Source organism: Pocillopora verrucosa, chromosome 12 (genome assembly GCF_036669915.1).
Source record: "Pocillopora verrucosa isolate sample1 chromosome 12, ASM3666991v2, whole genome shotgun sequence".
Lineage (NCBI taxonomy): Eukaryota > Metazoa > Cnidaria > Anthozoa > Scleractinia > Pocilloporidae > Pocillopora > Pocillopora verrucosa.
Window position 1 is genome coordinate 16,089,235 of NC_089323.1, and position 19,242 is coordinate 16,108,476.

General features: G+C 36.9%; 2 protein-coding genes across 3 annotated transcripts; one reads left to right on the forward strand and one right to left on the reverse strand.

The window, feature by feature from the left end:
* Window positions 1-33: 33 nt before the first annotated feature.
* On the reverse strand, window positions 34-9,514 carry LOC131783185 (zinc transporter 7-B-like). 2 transcript variants are annotated; one of them, XM_066159164.1, is made up of 13 exons: window positions 9,366-9,514; window positions 9,164-9,265; window positions 8,945-9,058; window positions 7,735-7,822; window positions 7,262-7,373; window positions 5,711-5,857; window positions 4,885-4,938; window positions 3,977-4,054; window positions 3,128-3,185; window positions 2,892-2,982; window positions 2,711-2,769; window positions 1,255-1,345; window positions 34-1,029 (listed from the first exon to the last, which is right to left on the reverse strand). In XM_066159164.1, the coding sequence occupies exons 1-13, from the start codon at window positions 9,452-9,454 to the stop codon at window positions 985-987; spliced, it is 1,128 nt and encodes a 375-aa protein (XP_066015261.1). In that variant the 5' UTR covers window positions 9,455-9,514; the 3' UTR covers window positions 34-984. The 2 variants fall into 2 exon arrangements, with proteins under 2 accessions (XP_066015261.1, XP_058955907.1); XM_059099924.2 differs by having other exon boundaries at window positions 5,711-5,881.
* A 481-nt stretch (window positions 9,515-9,995) lies between these two features.
* LOC131783257 (sulfite oxidase-like) lies at window positions 9,996-16,861 on the forward strand. Its single transcript, XM_066159712.1, has 7 exons — window positions 9,996-10,168; window positions 11,087-11,184; window positions 11,892-12,036; window positions 13,009-13,338; window positions 13,839-14,060; window positions 14,887-15,053; window positions 15,466-16,861. Exons 2-7 carry the CDS (start codon window positions 11,111-11,113, stop codon window positions 16,220-16,222), a joined length of 1,695 nt encoding a protein of 564 aa, XP_066015809.1. The 5' UTR covers window positions 9,996-10,168; window positions 11,087-11,110; the 3' UTR covers window positions 16,223-16,861.
* Window positions 16,862-19,242: the final 2,381 nt, after the last annotated feature.

The window sequence follows — 19,242 nt, forward strand, 5'->3', positions numbered from 1 at the left end:
GCTGAATGACGCAAAAACAACAAGCACGAAACGTTTGAAAAGTTTGCTTTTAATGTCACCAGACTGCGACCGATTTACTTCATTTTCTTCTAGCATGAAGACCCTTAAAATTCACACGACTTCCTACTAAAGAAAACGCAAAAAAAAAAAACAAAACAAAAAAAAAAGAGAAAAAAACCAGAATAATAGGGAATATTTCTATTTACAAACAAAGAAATGTGAGTTTACAATTTTTCTTCTAGATATCCAAGTCCATCAAGTCCCCCTTTGCTTGTTTGGTTTTCCATTCAGGCAATATAACATTTAATCTTCTTTATATTATGGTTTCTCGACAAAATAAAATATAAACTCTTGTAATTGTAATAGAAATTCGCCCAGTCAAGACATTCGACATTTACGCTTATCCGAAAAGAAGTAAAGAGAGTGAAAAGTTTAAGTTCAAAGGGAGTTTTCTTAACCGAAAACGACTTCACTTCTTAAGAGTCATTCTGTAGAAGAAACAAAAGAAACATTTCAAATCAAACTAGAGCATAGAGCGTTTCTTGAGCTCTTTGAGCAGATTTTTCTTCAATGTCTGATGCTTATCTACAATCTGATTGGTCAAAAACCACTTCCAAAATCAAGTCAACCATGTGTCTGACCAAAAATCAATTGCGAATTTTCTGCACATGGTGCAGATTACGTGAGTTCTGACTGGTTCATTGCCTTTTCCGAATTTATGATTTCCTGAGTCGACAATCGACTTAAAAACGCTCTGTTGGTAACCGGAGGATTTTTGACTCCACTATTTTGTTTCGATCTCAAAAAAAAAACAAAAAAAGACTCGCCATTCTCTTTTTTTGGTAGTGTAATGATAGATTATCATTTGATAACAGAACAAAAGACGTTCAGCATAATGAACCATAGGCACATCTTTTCTTCGTGCAAGCTTTCAAATCTGTTCTTAAAATAACAGCAATGTTCGAAAAGGTAATCTGTCTTGATTCAATAGGAGTGTTCAATCTGTACATAAAGTTGTTTCACTCCAAGCTGTGGAGAAAAAAATTTGAAAGTTATACCATTTATATATCAACCCCCCATAATGATAACGATCTAATTTCTCCTCACAGTATCACTGCTAGATCAAACATTATGGTCATGAGAACGAAGATAATGATCACAAACTGAAGAAGTTAAATAGTTGTACTGTGGGGTGGTTACTGGGTAGTGCCCTGTGTGGTGCTTTGTAATTATCATCATGAAATGTCCCCTCACCTCCATGAAGATATGATGAGTCTGACTGAGAATTTTATGCGTGTCAGCTGTAGGTGCAACCAGCAAACGTAGAGTTCCAACCCATACGTTACTAAAGGTGAGATCAACAGAATGGTATCACCATTAGGATTCATCACTGTCATACTAATCTAATGATTAGTATAGGTAATCACATGAGGCCAAGTACTATTAAGGATTAATTGCACGAGAGTTTCGCGACGAGGGCAATTTGGAAAATTTTGAAAACTCAAGTGCAATTAATCCTTAATAGTACGAGGTCTCATGGGATTACTTGTTTATCAATAAAGGGCAAAATTTATACGAAGGAAAATCACGCGCGCAGTCTATTTTTATCTGGGAAGCAACGGATTAGCAATGCAACGGATTAGCCAATCATTAACAGGTAATCATGCCCTCTCTTGATTACTAAAAATGCCCTTGATTAAGAAAAAAATGCCCTCTCTCTCAACCAATCAGCGCTCAGTAATTTTGCCCTTTATTGATAAGAATTATTATAAGCGTGAAAGGTTCACAAAAGCCTTTTTACAGCAAGATAGAACACTCCTTAGACTGCAAAATAAACATTGCCACTGCAGGCATCCAAAGTTTTTTTTTTTTTTTTTTTTGGGGGGGGGGAGCAATTTTCAAGCTAAATGCTTTTGTATTATACATGATTTTGAATTTTTATGAAATTTCGTATGTTAATTTTATCAATTGTATCTTGTAAATAATCTTGAATTGTGAATAAAGTTATTATTTTCATTAGAATTCCACAGTGATTAAAATGCATGGCAATCTCTTCCCAAGAGACCCTATAACCTTAGTACCTCTGTGCCATGTGCGAACTACTCTTATTTTGTAATGCAAAAGTACCACATGCACAAACAAAACATGAGCAACAGGACTTGAGTGTCCTCAAATTTGACTTTGGTTTCTTATTGGATTGTGGAACATCAGCACACAAAGAGAAACAAATTATGCAGGGGACACACCCAAGAACAGTTAGAGAATGATAAATTTCAGTCCTTCAGTGCTTTTCCAGAGGGAGTGTTTTAGAGAGCAGGGCTCCTGGGTGTATGAACCCCCCCCCCCCCAACCTCCTTGTTACAACAAAGACTGAAGTGAATTAAGACTTTAAGACTTGTAAAAACTGCTAAACCACCTTACCACACTTTAAATAAGACTTTGCCAAAACCTTTTGACCTCCATAAGTGATCAAGACAGAATTTCTCCTTTCAACATCAGTACAATATTAAACACACAAGTTATGAGAATATGGGAAAGTACAAATAAGGGATTATCAGTCGATCCAATGCCAAATTCTCCAAACTAACCACATAAGAATTGTACAGTAGACAGTAAAGAGAATTACAATATCTTGGTGGTAAAAGGGTTGACCAAGAGAGCCTATTTGGGAATGAAATTACATACAATAATGTCAAAAAGAGGTTCAAACCTGCTAAGTGCCCAGAAATGAGGATCTTGAATGCTAAACACATCATCCATTTGATTCACCTGTGAAATACGTAAAGAAAATAATCAATGAATATAACCAGTGTATTTATTATGAGTTCACTTAAAAGGCAAATTTACATGTTACAAAAAAATAGTTTTTAAAAATATTTCTTCTCACTCACCCTTTGGTAAGCAATATGGACATTCTTTTCCAAACCAACTGGGATTCTCTGCATTAATATTCCGACAGAATCTTTCAATAGAGGGATTACACTGCAGACACAAAAGAAAACTGGTCAAGTTCAAAATAATATATGTATTTTGTGATTCAGGGCAACTTACATCAGAAGTGATTGACTGTCAGTAGAAGATTTCCAAATAAATTACTATTTTTACAAAAATATCTTTTTTTTTTTACCTGAAGAAAATAAGAACTGAAATAAACATGGAACATATGGGATCAGCCAACATCCATCCTATTGAAAGAAAGGAAAGCTTTCAGATTCATGAAATATTCACCAAAAATTGTCAACCACTTTCACACGAAATACAAAGTTGGGTATATTTACCTATTCCTAGACATTGACCAACTTAAATTATACACTAATTTTGTATCCCAAACCATGCTTGATTGGCAATCATGAGATGCAATATTTTTTAGCCAAAAAAGAATGGATGTGTTTTATCTTAAAGCACTCTTGTCTTCAGCCACATTTAGCAACATTGCTTCACCTCTCTCCTTCTAAACCCATGAGCCCTTTAACTCCCAGATCAAATTTGCGATTCTCCTCACTGTCAACCATACAATTCTTATAATTTTAGTTCAGAGAATTTAGTATGGGATCAACTGATTATTCCCAAATTGACATTTTTCTTTATTCTCGTCACTTATCTGGTTGATATTGTATTGGTATTGTAAGGAGAAATTCTGTCTTGGTTACCCATGGGAGTTTAAGGGTTAACTTTCAGAAGTGATTTACTCGTAACTTATCTCCTTATGATATCCAAAAAACTTCAAGCAAACAGGTAGTAAGATAATCCAATTTATCAGGTAGAGGTTGATATCTTGATCTAACACCAAATTCTCACTAACAATTCAAAAGGAAATGTGCATCAACTAGAAGGGAGAATTAACAATCAGATCTTGGGAAATAAAGTTTTAAAGGGGGATTAGTAAGTCAGTCAGACATTTGCAAACTTTTGCAACTTAAGAATTTTTTTGAAAAGATCAGGACACAGTTCACTGTTAGAGATTTTCACAACTTACCAAACTGGTATATAAGTCCAGCAGATATAATTACACCTACACTTCCTAATGTGTCTGCTAATACATGAAGGAAAACTCCTGTATGAAAAAACAACAAGACACAGTCAATTGAACAGTATAAAGGGGGTCACTTTCTACAGAAACTATGGTGCTGCATTGGTGGGGGATTTATGTGGTTTAAAAAGATTTTTAAAAGCTGATCAGTGTTTTGAGCATTAGCCATTTGTCAGAGTAAGGGAAAGAGACAGCAAAAAGCAGTTACAACTGGGATATAAATCCTGCTGACTAGCATCTAATTTCTCCTAATCACTGCTGAATCGCACAGTAAAGTCATAGGGATAAAAGAAACAATTGACAATGATAGAGGGTCTCAACTTTCAAACAAATTCTCATTGTGAGTGTCACAAGAAATGTGGAGAGAACAGTGTGGAGAATATACAAACTGATGATAAGGTGAAAATCACAGGGAACAAGTTAAGTTGCAGTGAAAATTTCCTTTATGTACATGTAACAAGGAGAAATTTAATGGCTGCATCAATAACACACACCACAGCAACTTGTTTTGAAAGCAGTTCACAAGAAGTGATAAATTATGACATGTAACAGCAATTTGTCTCTACATTTTCCAGCAGATTAAGAAAACAGACATGTGTAAGAAGATCTGTTACACAAAACTGCAAAGAAACAACCCTTAAAGTTAGCAAAACTGTAAAAAGAATGCCACCAATTTTTATAAAGCATAATACATATGAAAAATAACCAAAATGAGTGTTTCAACTTTCTCTCCTGTGATAAAGAGTTTTTCAAGCTGTGTGGTAGAACAATTGGGTGAACTCAATTAGTCTTAATTTTTCTTAATTTTTTCCTTTCTTTTTTCCAATCATATTTGAGTATTTTCTTCCTCTTACCTTCCATTATTTTACTTTGGGAAACTTCCACTTTTCCTTCCTTGTCTGAACAACCTGCATGTAAACAAAGGAGACATCAGGAGAAGCTCATCAATAATAACAATTTTTTTAAGTTAATAATAACCATCACAATCAGAACTGTAACAAATCGTGAACTTGATTGGTTATCACAAGCCCAATTTGAGTACTTATGGGACAGTGAATGTGTCATGTAATTGGACATTGTAGTAATTAGGCAGTGTTATATTATCCCAAGCCTTGAGTAATTGGACAGTACACATCATGTGCAAAGATCATGCACATTTCACAGAGTTAAATGGTGTCTTTTTTCCTATGAAAAAATTTTACTGATGGCTCGTTTATTTCTCAGATGTTGTCATAGTTAAGATTAATTGGCAACTGGACTTCAACACTTCCAGATACCAATTTCTAAATTAACTGATTAATTAATTCAATGTTTCCAATTCTGTCCATAATCATACCCATAAATAACAAATTACTCTCATGATTTACCTCTTTCACACCCAGGAGTGACCAACAAGGACAGTTTCTCCTTACAATATCCATACACACACAAGAAAATATCAGCAATTGAAGGAGAAATTGCCTGATTTAACATCAAATTCTCAGAATTAGAATCATAAGCAGCATTGGGGGACAGGAACAGAGAATTAATATCTAGATTGTGGGAGTGAAAGGGTTAAGACCAAATTGGACTTCACTGAATCCTATTACCGTCACTTATATCATTGTAAAAAATGATTTGTGCTTTGTAAATTTAGACATTTGTTTGCAGTTATAGTCTGTGTTTCAGGCACTTTGGTACCTGAATCATGTGAATGGTTATGTCCACCATTCATGTGGGAGTGTCCATGTGAATGGCCATGAGAGTGTCCATGGCCATGACTGTGTCCATGTTCATGGCCACCGCCATGTGAATGTCCATGCCCTCCGCCATGTGAATGTCCATGCCCTCCACCATGTGAATGTCCATGCCCTGTGAAGGGGAACAAATGTATATATCACATTTAATCCTTTGATCCCTAAAAGTGACCAGCATCTAATTTCTCCTTATAACATCACCCCTACATCACTCATAAGGTCGCAAGAATAAAGGAAATAGTCATCAACTAAAGAGGCTCTTGACTGTTAAACAAACTCTCACTGTCATGATGTACCTTGGAAATGAGTGGAGAATACAGATACTGATTGTAAGTTCTAAGTTCTAAGTGGTTTTTCATTTCTTCTCTTTTTCTCTTTGCATGTTTGGAGTCCATTTATTTAAGGCTTTTCACTCTGTAATTAAACTTATTGTTTCATTAGCACTTTTCTTGTCATTTCGTTGCCGCCTTCTGTCACTCTGTGCTGCCTGCATAATTTATAATATAACCGTTTCCTTTTTTTTCGCTGAGAGCAGTTGACTAATGTTTCTGTGGCCGTAACAATGTAAGTATTTTATAGTATTGTTGTTCATTATTTATTTTTAGGCTGTATATTGTGTAACTAGTGTAACTGTTTGTTATTTTCTTTAGTTTCAACCAACGTCAGTTGTAGAGTATTAAAGATCATGTTTGTATAAAGACGCGGAGTTGTCAATTCCAACCACAGATTCCGCATAAGTGCAGTTACATTGATGTTTAGGTGTAAAGGGTTGACCCTTCAATCCCTAGGAGTGACAAGGATCTAATTTCTCCTTGCAATATCATCTCTGAATAAAAGGTTTAAGTCACGAGAATAAAGGAAATGATCAGCTGGTGACTAATAAAGCTCTTGATGGTTTTACAAATTCTTCCTGTTAGAACCTAGGAAATATATTGAGAATAGTATGGAGAATATGCATAATGATCTTAGGTTGTAAGGGGTTAACCCATAGGAGTGATGAAAATATGGGTTTTGAAGAGATGACAGCCTTTTTGCTGGAGGCGTTTGCTTTAAGATTGTATGCCAACAACAACCCACCCTATCCTCACAAAAATTGTCTGTTGACTGCATCATCTTTTCCCCACAAAATGAAGTTCAAACAAACCCTATGATCTAATTAAATTCCCAATAACAGCATCATCGTTGAACAAAAACCCAAAACCTTAAAATGAAAGTGTATCCATAAGTTACTTTATTTCTCCCAGTTTTGTGTCCTCAAAAAAAATTTGAAGATGCTCAGGAAACCAAGTGATTAGTTCTGAGCCCAGGAAACTTCTGGATAATCTGAGAGAGTTTACATACATTGTAAAGATTACTGTAAAATAGTTCCAATTCATAAGTGACTGAATCACGACAACATAATTTTTTGATTGCCATAGTATCATATTTATAGGTCAAGAGGTCTACAATTGGGGCCATAATTTTAATAAACCATTATCATTAAGAACATTCTTACCTGCTGCACCTCCATGATGAAAGACAAAAATACCAACAAGATTAACAAAAAATCCTAGAACTGAAACAACAAACAGCCTCTCATGTTTAACCTCTGGAGGGTGAAGAGCTCTCTAGAAGTAAAAAAAAAATATGTTTAATGTTAAAAATTAACAAACCAATGCAATGTTACAGGTGTTTTATCATTTAAGATTGGATGTACCTTATCCTTTTCATATAGCAAAGTCCTATTATATTTAATTTACTATCAAGTAAAACTTTTCACCCCTGGAGTGAATATCATCTAATTTGTCCTTATAATATTGCAACTGAATCAAATATTACATTCAGAAGAATAGAGGTAAGGGTCATCAACAAAAGAAGTTCTTAAATTATTGAACAAATTCTCCTCATCACCACCTTTGAAAATGTATAGAGAACAGTATAGAGAATATACATGTTGATGGGAAGGTGTAAAGGGTTAGAAATATTTACCTCTACAGCTTCAGATAAAATAAAGAATGCAATAAACACCAAAAATAATCCATTCACAAAACCAGCCAGCACTTCAGCTCGTCCATACCTGGATTGCACAGGAATCAAAACAACATTCTATCAATTTTACAAAGAGAAAATTAAAAGGTGCACTGACTATGGTTAGCTTCAAAAGGTACTAACTCACCCAACTAAAGGTACTGCTCACCCTGTCCTACCTTACACCTCCCCCTTCCCCCTTGCCCCTGACCCTTACCTCATGTCCCTTACTCTCTATACTGGCTGTCAATCAAATACTTCTCTTATATGCTGAATAATACCAAGACTACACATGTTCAGCTTCATGATGCGATAAAGGATACTCTGGCAGGAACACCATTGACAAAATGACACTGAATCAAAGAACTTATTTATACAGCAAGCACTGGTTTCCCTCAAGGGCAACTCAGAGGGCTCACAATACAGTAACATAAGTAAGAGAGAGGGAGGAGAGAGAGAGAGAGAGGCTGTTTTAAATGCAATTTCTGTTCCTCTAAACTGCTTCACCAGTTCTATTACAAACCTTACTTATAAAAAAAAATCATCAATCTTACTGTAGGATGAAGGTAATAATTTTAAACTAATAAAATTGCATAAATCAGAGCTTGAATGAAACCAAACAAAGACAACAAAGGCTTTATATTGAAGATGGAATTTACTGCTTTTTTCTGGTAATTCATTTACTCAGTGACCCTTGTAACAGCAAATGTATTGTATGTTTTACAAAAAACTCTGTGCTGCTAAGCAACCCCTCTGATTTCCAGATGTATGTCACAAGTACTGTGCAATGTAAGATTGCCCTCCCTACATGGTCCATAATTTATTATACCCTGTGAGTGCTTAAAGTTGATTTCCACTGAGTAAACCATAATTGAATATAAACCCCAACCCTCCCCCTCCTCTTCCCTCCTCATGCTTTTTAATCTTTGTTGTCCTTTTGTTCCATTTTCTATTTTCAATGTCCTGTGTTTCTGGCCCAATCATAAATAAATTATCACACTGTACTTTTTGCCTCACCATTAATTACAATAAAAAATAGTCACACAAAAGACAACTGCTTCTGTATAAAAATGTGGAAAAAAATTAAACAACACAAAACTGGAAAATTATATTGTTGCACCATTAGTAACAGTAAGATTTGAATTAAAAGTACATTAACAGAGCTAATTACCCATAGGAAAATCTTTCATTTTTTCCCCATTTTGCGATCACTGATGCTATGAGCCCCGCCAAGAGTGCAGTACAATCGAAGAACATATGAAATGAATCTGAGATCAGACCAAGACTGAAAGAAAGATAAACATTCATCGTAAACTTCAATGGATAATAATAATAAAAATAATAATAAAATTCGAATCCATAACAGAAGGATACTTGAGAAATCGCTCACCTATTCGTCCATATCCCGTAGGTCAATTCCACAAACGCAAACGATAGGTTAAGAAGAAGGAAGAAGAACAGATTTCTCGAGCCCTCGCTTGAGAGTATGGCCCTAAATAGATATATTACGCGAAAGAGTTAACATGGATGAACACATGGTTATCGATTTCAGTGCAATCGACGACAACAAAAGCGCTTTCAGATCATCGTACTTTATCCATTCAAACAAACGCGATTTAAGCTTCACTCCTGGTTTGAAATCGTCACTTTTAAAACCGTCTTTGCTGGTTAATGGAAGCATGCCGATATTAAAATTCGTACTGAGGATTGCATCTGATCACAACACTGCCGGCTTCAAAGATACGTGGCATTCGCTCACTTCCTGTCATTTCCCATTGGCTGATGGGATATATGTTTGACTTTTAATGCGTTTCCAGCTTGCGTTACCACAGGTATCCCAAGATCACGTCCTGAGAGAAAGGTACATTGGCCTGTAAGAACAGAACAGAGTTACAAAACCTTAAACACAAACGCAAACTTAAAACAGAATCACAAAGTCCGCAACACTAACACAAAACTCTACAACACAAATATATACTTAGAACAGAATCACAAAATCCGCAACACTAACACAAAACTCTACAAAACTTAAGTTTGTGTTCGTGTTGTAGAGTTTTGTGTTAGTGTTCCGGATATTGTATTTCTGTTTTAAGTTTGTGTTGTAGAGTTTTGTGTTAGTGTTGCGGATTTTGTGATTCTGTTTTAAGTTTGTGTCTACGTTGTAGAGTTTTGTATTAATGTTGCGGATTTTTTTTATTCTGTTTTAAGTTTGTGTTTGTGTTGTAGAGTTTTGTATTAATGTTGCGGAATTAAAATTCGTGAAAGCGTCACGCGTTGTGTGACTTTCACGAATTAATGTTTGCTTTTTTTTTTTGAGACGTGAGCTTGGTAACCTGTGAACTCACAACTGTAGTTTCAACCAGACAGATTAGTCAAGCTTTGACTCTTTGTTCAGGTAAGTGTCAGGCCTATTTTCATCGCAGGTTTTGACTTTTTTTTGTTTTTTTTTGTTAACTCCTTTTCATAAGCACCTTCAGTTTTCCATGACATTAATGATCATCAAAGTTTTCATTCAAGTACGTCCGCGTGCGTCAATGAAGAGAAAAATATAACTTGAATTCTTAGCCAAAATGGAACGTAATTATGTATTTTACGTTTCCGATTATTTGATGCGCCCCTTTTTGGAAGGTTCAACCGTTTTCATTTTATTTTGGAACGAAGGATAAGAATATCGATGCAATTCATGCCACGTGACTCGACGTCTGACGGTTGAAAATGACTCGATCGTAAATTTTGTCTCTTTACGTTGTTCTAATTGAAGTCTATGTACTTCAAACAAAGCTTTTAGGGTGTGTGTTGTTTAGTTTGTTGACTATTTATTGCGGTTGGGGAGTATTTATTAAATGAATGGCACTTGCCATTGCATAATTTTAATCAGGAGTCAAACAACGTACCAAGTGAAGCATTGTGGGTAGTTTGGAAACAGAGGAAGTTGTACTTTACGAAGTGAAAGTCGATAAGGAACTAGAAGCTTGTAGTAATTTTTTTTTCTTTACCGACTATCTTCTTTGTTCGGCCAAAACACACATATAGCCCAAGTTTGGTTGACTCACTGTGTAACCACACGTTAATAGCTGCCCAAATTGCTCATCTTAGGTATGAAAAACTAAAGAGGGACAGAAACCAACCAAATATATGTTGAAATCAATTAAAAAAAACAAAACAAAATGGAAATGAGCACCCATTAAAAAAGAGCTCTTGATTGTTAAACAAATTTTCCTTGTCAGTACATAACAAAGTGTACAGAGAACAGTATAGAGAATATTCACACTGATGATGGAGTGTAAAGGGTTAAGTGAATTATCTTCTTCAGTCACCAGTCAGGACCTCAGTTACCATGTCACTATTCCAACAAAGATCAACATCATGTAGCCGTTTGAAGGAGATATTTCTATGTCCTAGAAGTTCCAGGTAAATTCCCTAACCCTAAGCAATATTTTTTCAAATCAAATAATCAAAACTTTGTTGCTCACCACTGTGATAACTACCCTGTGTTCTAATGCAGGATATTTTACTTTTACAGTGCCCATTTACACCAATGATTTTGAAAATTAAATGGTTGTTGGCAAAGTGTTGGGAAAATGATTTTCCCAACACTTTGTGAATAAATATCTATTCACTTTGTGAATAAATATCTGGCTGAATCATTGTGTTGTGAGTTTTTGGGCAAGATACACTTTTTCACTTTGGCTCTTTTCACCCAGGAGTTAACCCTGTAACTCCCCAGATCTGATTGTTAATTCTCCCTGTAGCTGCTACACATTTCCTTGTAAATAAGTTATGAGAACTTGGTGCTAGATCAAGATAGCAGCTTCTACCTGATAAGTTTGAATATTCTCATCACCTGTTTGCTGAAGAATGTATGGATATTGAAGGGAGAAGTTTTATGTTAATCACCTCTGGGAGTTAAAGGATTAAACTGGGTACTGGCGATATTTGAGGGGCAGAAGGGGAAGAAGTAATATTCCTTGTCACTTTAAATAATGGAAACCAAGTTAAGCTTTGGCTGGAGAAGCTGCTTGGCCCAAGTTCATACTTGCACTTCTGTGCTCTTTCCTGATTTTTTCTTAACAGCTGGACATACTCTGATTCATGTTATTTTTATCTCTTATTGTCAGTGGTTGGTTGAGAACAAATGTAACACAACCTAAGAGAAAGATAAGTTCTAATGCAGTATACTTGACAAGATCTCGATACTATTCAGCCATTGGTACCTTGGTAGGGACTCTGACTGGAGTTGGACTCATCCTCAATAAACAAAAGGTGGATAGACTATGATTATTGGCTTAATAAAAATCAATAACATAATCATTATTATAAAAATTGTTATACTGGTAATGGTTAATCATTACTGGTACAACAATAATTTTTATGATAATAAAATCAGGGAGCTGCAGTGTAGTGTTGTCATAAGAAGCTAGTAATGGAAACCTGCTGGCTGTTGGACCATTTTGCTCTGGCTACGTTGTAAATTGTGATTGAAGACACAAACCTAGTATTTTTAACTGGTTCTATCATGATATCTACCTAAAAAAAATTACATATTAATATATCCCAGAATGCTTGAAATAACATCTCGGAGAGTTTCAAATTTCATATTTACCAGGGTGAGATTCTCCCCAGACCATCCAGAAAAGACCTGTTGCTTTGCAACAAGCTATGCTTGCTACACAAGCATAATTCAACTCATTCACTCAGATGAAGGGCTAATGCCCTAAATGTCACATCTTAAACTCTTAACCCTTTAACTCCCATGAGTGACCGAGACAGAATTTGTCCTTACAAGATCAATACAATATCAACCAGATAAGTGATGAGAATAAAGAAAAATATCAATTTGGGAATACTTAGTTGATCTAATACTGAATTCTCCAAACTAACATTGTAAGAATTGTATGGTCGACAGTAAGGAGGATGTGATCTGGGCGTTAAAAGGTTAATGGTGGCCAATTCAGGTTGTCAGCTCAATTAATAATACCAAATCACCTTGTTGTACTCTCCTACCAATGCAGCACCACAGTTTCTTGTATTGGGAACTTGCCCTCTTTATAATCAACTCAGTCAAGTACTCAGTTCAAATCATAAATTTCTTACATTTTCTGATGACAACTCTGCAGTGGCTTAGAAGTTAGCACTGGATATGCTTTGAAGAGATGGAGTTGCGAGACTTAGCAGGGTCATTTTATTTTGTGACATGGGCATTCTGGCATAAATCTTTACATATTTTTTCCACAGATTTCTCAAGCTAAAGAAGCAGCAAAGTCCCTTGGTCAACCATCACAGGACAAGGATCCTGTTTATTCTACAGAAGAGGTTTCTCAACACAACAGCCATGAAAAAGGAATCTGGGTGACTTACAAAGGAAACGTGTATGATATTACAGACTTTGTTGCTAACCATCCTGGAGGGTCAGAAAAGATAATCTTAGCTGCTGGTGGAGCTCTGGAACCATTCTGGGCTCTTTATGCCGTGCACAATAATGAACATGTGTTGGAACTTTTGGCAGAATATCGCATTGGTTCTTTGTCCAAAGATGAAAGCTCTATTGAAGCTGTAGATATCAAAGTATGTAGAAAATATGTGGAAGGATATATTGATCATAGTATGAACTTGAATTTAACACAGCCCATGTCAAAGAAGCTTCATACTTTTTTCCCAGTTGTTAAGTAATATAATATTGTATGTATTAAGCCATCTTCACTCCTGCTGATGAGCATAGGGGATTGACCATGAATCTCTACCAGACCCTGTTTTTGGCTGAATATTGTACAAACAATCCAAAATTCAGAGTTTAAGGGATCACTTCACCAAATGAGTGAAAAGTAGATTTTGTAGTGTTTTTCATTTTCCAACTTCCTGAAATGCATCAGTCTGGACAGTGGTTAATATGAAAAGTGAAAAACCTAGAATTTCCCCACATGGAAAAAAACAGGAAAACCCTATAGCATATTATCCAGACACTTGTGCTTAATTCTGTGGTTCTAAGGTGAATTTTTAATTGCTGCAGTTGGCCTATTTATGTGTGCATGCAGATAACTGATAATTACATCACTGTGTATTTTTAGGATCCTTACATAACTGATCCACCTCGTCATCCTGCCTTGAAGGTCAACACTAAGAAACCTTTCAATGCTGAGCCACCTTTGCAGCTCCTGTCAGACAATCTCATTACCCCTAATGAGATCTTTTTCATTCGCAATCATCTTCCAGTTCCAGACATTGATGAAACCAAGTATGAGTTAGAGATTACTGGTGAAGGAATTAAACCTGTGATGCTCTCTCTTGAGGTAATTTGCAAATTAATTCAGCGATCAGTTTCCACAACACGACTTAAAACAGTAACCCAACAAGAAAATGAAGGGGTGCCTTGAATAAGTTTTGATGCAGTGTCACCTTCTCCCTCTGGTTGACATTGGAAAACAGGAAAATTTGTTAAGGGAATCCAGTACTCTGTAGAAAGTCACCAAGAGTGCTTTTCCATGTGTGTCCACTTGACTTTAGTGTCCTTTGCAGCCTTTCTTTGGGATGACACACAGCACTCACCCCACCTGAGAGCATTGCATCTTCCTTTAGCTCACTGATAGCAGCTCTTTCCATGCCGTACAATCAACTGCCTTCAGTTGGTAAAAAAGAAACAAGTTGTGGAGGATATAGAGATCTGACCCTTCCCTGTTATTATCAACATAGCAAGCCCTTAAATACAGAGAAGATGCTGTTGTGGGACTTCTCTCCACCTTATCTGAAACCTTCCCCCACCACCCCTCCTCTCTTTACTGGGATATCCTATGTATACCCCATGTTACAATTTTTTTTTTACCCTGGAGTGGAAAAAATTGTCTTAGCTCTTTACACCCTAACATCAGTATCCACATTCTCCATACTCTTCTCAGTACATTTTCTTTTTTACTGACAAGGAGAATTTGTTTAACAATCAAAGCTTATTAGGTTGATGATCATTTCCTTTATTCTCATTATCTAAGTGAATGATTCAGCAATATTACTGTAGGGAGAAATTAGATGCTAGTCTCTCTTAAGTTTTAAAGGGGTTAAAGTAGTTCTGCAGGCTTGTTTCTTTTTTTTGATCAATTAAAACAGTGTTCTGATTTTTTTTAGGACTTAAAGACCAAGTTTCCGAAGCGTAGAGTAACTGCAACAATGCAATGTGCAGGGAACAGAAGAAGTGAAATGAATCGGATTAAACTGGTGAAAGGCCTTAACTGGGGAGCAGCAGCTATTAGCACTGCTGAGTGGACAGGTGTTCTCTTGAAAGATGTATTGAGGTATTATGTCATGAAGAGTTCTTTAGAAAATTGTGCTCGCGTGGGAGGACGCGAGTCTCGAGAACAATTACTCACTTCAACATCAGACGGATAGGAGACGCGGTAGCGTGATGGTAGACCTCAGGGGGAGGGGGTACCTGGGTCAATAATTGCATGGTATGTGCTCCTGGCCTCTCAGAACATCTTCCCTATCATAGCCTATTCTGTGACCGATTATAGATCCCATCTTAGTCACTTTGGGCACATAAAACTACATTTAAACTGCAATTCTTCCCAATTTTGAATCTCTAGTTACTACAATTTTCCTAATGAGGACCCCAGTCTTTTTACCTTCGAGCAACTCCACTTCGTTGAATAAATATTAACTGTTCATCGCATTATAATTTTCCTTCGTTTTGGTCGCTATTTTTAGGTACGCGGGAGTCGATGAAGCATCTGTTCAGAAAAATGGGGTACAACACATTCAATTTGAAGGAGCTGATCATGACATAACCGGCTCTACCTATGGGGCCTCTATACCCGTGGACAGTGCGCTTTCTTCAGAAAGAGACGTACTTGTAGCTTACGAAATGAACGGGGTTCCTATTCCCAGGGATCACGGCTTCCCCGTACGACTTGTAGCACCGGGGGTTGTGGGTGCCCGTAACGTAAAATGGTTGAGGAAGATTGTATCCAGTAAAGAAGAAAGCTCGAGCCATTGGCAGCAGAATGATTACAAAGGATTCTCCCCGACAGTTGACTGGGATACCGTCGACTTTAAGTCTGCACCCGCCATTCAGGAGTTGCCTGTTACCTCAGCCATCTGTGAACCAGCAGAAGGCGCCGTCGTCTCGGCGAATGACGGAGAAATCTCACTCAAAGGGTATGCATGGAGTGGCGGAGGTAAAGGCGTTGTTCGAGTAGACGTGTCGCTGGATGGCGGTAAAACATGGCACGTTGCTAACCTAGATGGAGAGGACAAGCTTCATCGAGCGTGGGCCTGGAAACTGTGGAATGCCACTCTACCCCTACCAGAAGGGAAGGACGCCCTGCAGATCTGTGTCAAAGCTGTAGACTCGTCCTACAACTCACAACCCGACAGTGTTGCTCCCATTTGGAACTTACGAGGAGTGTTGTCCAACGCTTGGCATAGAGTTAATATCACAGTCAAACAAGATTCGCAGGAATAGGAGAATGATGATGGATAGTACTGGACCAACAGAAACGTCACCCGGTCGTCGATAATGAATACAATAGCAGATTTTGTATTTTTTTTTCTCAATTCTTTTGCGTTTCTTGGTAATGCTCGGTAGCTCTTTATGTCTACTCTTACGTTAAAATGTAAATATCAGGCTGTCGAAAAGCTGCCAGATCTTAACCCAGTTTCGATATCTTACGAGCAGGTCCTTTTTAATGCGAGCGTTACAATGCTGAGTTGTCCCAACTGGAAATAATAATTTATTACTTATATAGCGCAAAATACATGTGGATATGATCTAATGCGCTAGTAAATTCAACCTTTCTGGTATCGAGAACTTTATCATCATCGTTGTAATCACTATCCGGTCTGTTTTAGCGCGTGTGTGCGTGTTTTTTTTTTTCGTCGAAGGTAGAAGGAAAACTTTAAAAGTCCTGGAAGACTACATTATTTCAATCCAGGCCTACTGAATTTGAATATGGGGCATAGGAAGAGGCTTATTGACTGATTTTTTTTTTTTTTTTCAGTGAACATCGAAATAGAAAATAATTTGTCGTAGACATTGTTTTGTCATAATACTGGAAACAACTTCCTGGTCTTGGGTCATAGTAAACAATTTACAAAAGTTCCAGTTAGTAGTCTGAGAATTTTATATATTCAAAAGAGTACGAACTGTAGTTAATGTTGTCTTCCCCATGTCACTTTTGGGAACTGTATGAATAGCAATAACCATAACTAAATTTGCTTTAGTTAAGGAAAGTTTATTCCCATGACAACGTTGTTTTTGTTTTGTTTCGTTGCCAAGTAACGGTAGAAGTTACGACTTGGAGCTTTGACGTCGTTGGAAGCTTTTTTTTTTTCTTTCTTCAAATGATGACGTCATTAGAGGGGTCCCGCGTTCACAAAAAAGGTCGATGATCGCAATTCATGCCAAGTTGATGTTCGTTTATGGAACCATAACAACAACATAGTATTATGTCGCAAAGAAATGGTTCTTCTCAATATGACGTCATTAGAGGTTCGACGATCGCAGGTCATGCTAAATTTAATGTTCGTTTCAGGAACCATAGCAACGACATAAGATTATGACGTCAAAGAAATGGTTCCTCTCAGGTCATGACGTCATTACGGTGGTCTTGAGGTAACGGAAAAGGCCGATGATCGCAAGTCATGCTGAGTTTGATGGTCGTTTCAGGAATCATAATAACAACAAGGTTATGCCGTCATCAAAAAGGTTCTTCGAGAGTGAAAACGTTTACATGGTACTAAACGGCCAAACGGGAGAATGTAGAGAATTACAATTTTTTTTTCTGCCTCCCCCTCCTCGTATTCTTTCTGTATTCACGTGCTGCGCGTAATTTCACAAATTAGCCAATCAAAGAACTCTAAACTTGACATTGGAGAACTGACCAGGACATTTTTCGCGTACTTTTGTTGTTTGTTTTCTCTGAGTTTAGTTGGTACTTTTGTGCTTTCGTTCGCGCAAATTTGTTACCCCTTTGTTTAGAATTTTAAGACGTTTCGTAGCTTTTATTTTAGCCAAATGTTGTGGTTCATTTAATATGTTTCATACATATTTCCTACGGAGTTTGGACTCAAGCCTCTTTGTTCTCAAATTGATTTTTTTATAGCAACTATCAATTCCAATGACCAAGGCAAATGAACTTGCAAGCGCAACTCATAAAAGAACGAAGACAACGTAAAATCCACTTCTTTAGTTATTGGTATGACGCCGTTTTGATGATGACGTTCAGTGACGTCACAAAAAATATGTAAACTCAAATGGTAGCCCAGGTGACGAAAGTAACACACACCTACGTTTTTGACCACTGAGTTTCTTCTCATCCTCAAAGAGACGTAGAACAGAGTTTTTTGCTCTCTAGAATCAAACTCATTTTCTTCGAGTTAGCATCAATGATGGATTATAGTACGACAGAGGATCTGGACAAGCCAGGATTGTTTAAAGAGGGCAGGGAGCAAAAAGGGACCAAAAAATCTCAAGAAAAATCCAGTCGAAAGATCCAGCTTCGTTTTGTCACCAATGAGATGTTAGAAATATATCAAAGAATGAGCGAAGAAGAAGAAAAGTTTAAACAGCAATATGAAGAGGCTGCCTTCGTGGTATATGGAACACTACCCAAAGGGAAGGTGTCTTTTGATGTTCAACTCAAGATGAGTGAAATACACAAAAACTAGAATTCGAACTTCCTGATCAGAACAAATTGTGCAAACGATACCTAATAAACAATAAAGGCATTATATTGTGGGCCGGGTGTAATAGAAGTCAGGAACTTGAGCGCTGTTATTTTGGATGAGTGATTTGATATTACGTGGCGGAAAGGGAACTCAAGGCCAGAACAGAAATGGAAAAAAACAATCAGTAATTGCTGTTTTTTTGTTTTTTGTTTTTAATATTTCTTGAGCATGTGTCTCCTTGGTCTGCAGGTTGCCGGTACTGAGAAGATAAAAAATAAATGAAACCATGAAATTTATTAACCCGAAGAATATCTTGTTCGAAAAAAAATTTATACATTAAACAAATTGATCGATCATCAAGAATTTTATTATTTGTCTCCCCAATTCGGCCAGCTGTCGGCGTGCTCCCACTCTTTATTGTCTCGTACCAGACCTCCCACGGTCAAGCGATGGTAAAAAAACATCAATTCACACCAATAGGCTAGAGTCCAACTCCGTTGAACTTATTAAATTATGCACAATATTTAGCTTAAATAAGGACTTCTTAAATTCCCAAACAAAGGGGTAACAAAAGGCTCAGAAATTAAAACCGATTCCGAAATACAAACAACAAAAATACGTCCAGTGTCCTCGTCAGTTTCCATTGTCCAGGTTTCAAAAGACGTCGCGCGCAAATATAAAACAAAATACCAAAGCGGAGTCGCTTGAAAGACACAAGGCTAAGAAATTTTTAACACGATACGTGGTTCTGGCTCTAGACCAGCATAGTTAGGGACTTCCCATCGTTCTTTGCCCACCTGATCCATCGCGTTGGTT

What these genes read in the sequence shown, in the direction of transcription:
- LOC131783185 (XM_059099924.2), bottom strand. Translation starts at nt 9,454, where the DNA reads ATGCTTCCATTAACCAGCAAAGACGGTTTTAAAAGTGACGATTTCAAA. An exon ending in TGGACTTATATACCAGTTTG is followed by an intron (nt 3,186 to 3,976) that starts GTAAGTTGTGAA and finishes TTCTTTCAATAG; the next exon opens with GATGGATGTTGGCTGATCCC. An exon ending in CTCATCATATCTTCATGGAG is followed by an intron (nt 1,030 to 1,254) that starts GTGAGGGGACAT and finishes TTTTCTCCACAG; the next exon opens with CTTGGAGTGAAACAACTTTA.
- LOC131783257 (XM_066159712.1), top strand. Translation starts at nt 11,111, where the DNA reads ATGTCACTATTCCAACAAAGATCAACATCATGTAGCCGTTTGAAGGAG. An exon ending in TTGAAGCTGTAGATATCAAA is followed by an intron (nt 13,339 to 13,838) that starts GTATGTAGAAAA and finishes GTGTATTTTTAG; the next exon opens with GATCCTTACATAACTGATCC. An exon ending in CTGTGATGCTCTCTCTTGAG is followed by an intron (nt 14,061 to 14,886) that starts GTAATTTGCAAA and finishes GATTTTTTTTAG; the next exon opens with GACTTAAAGACCAAGTTTCC.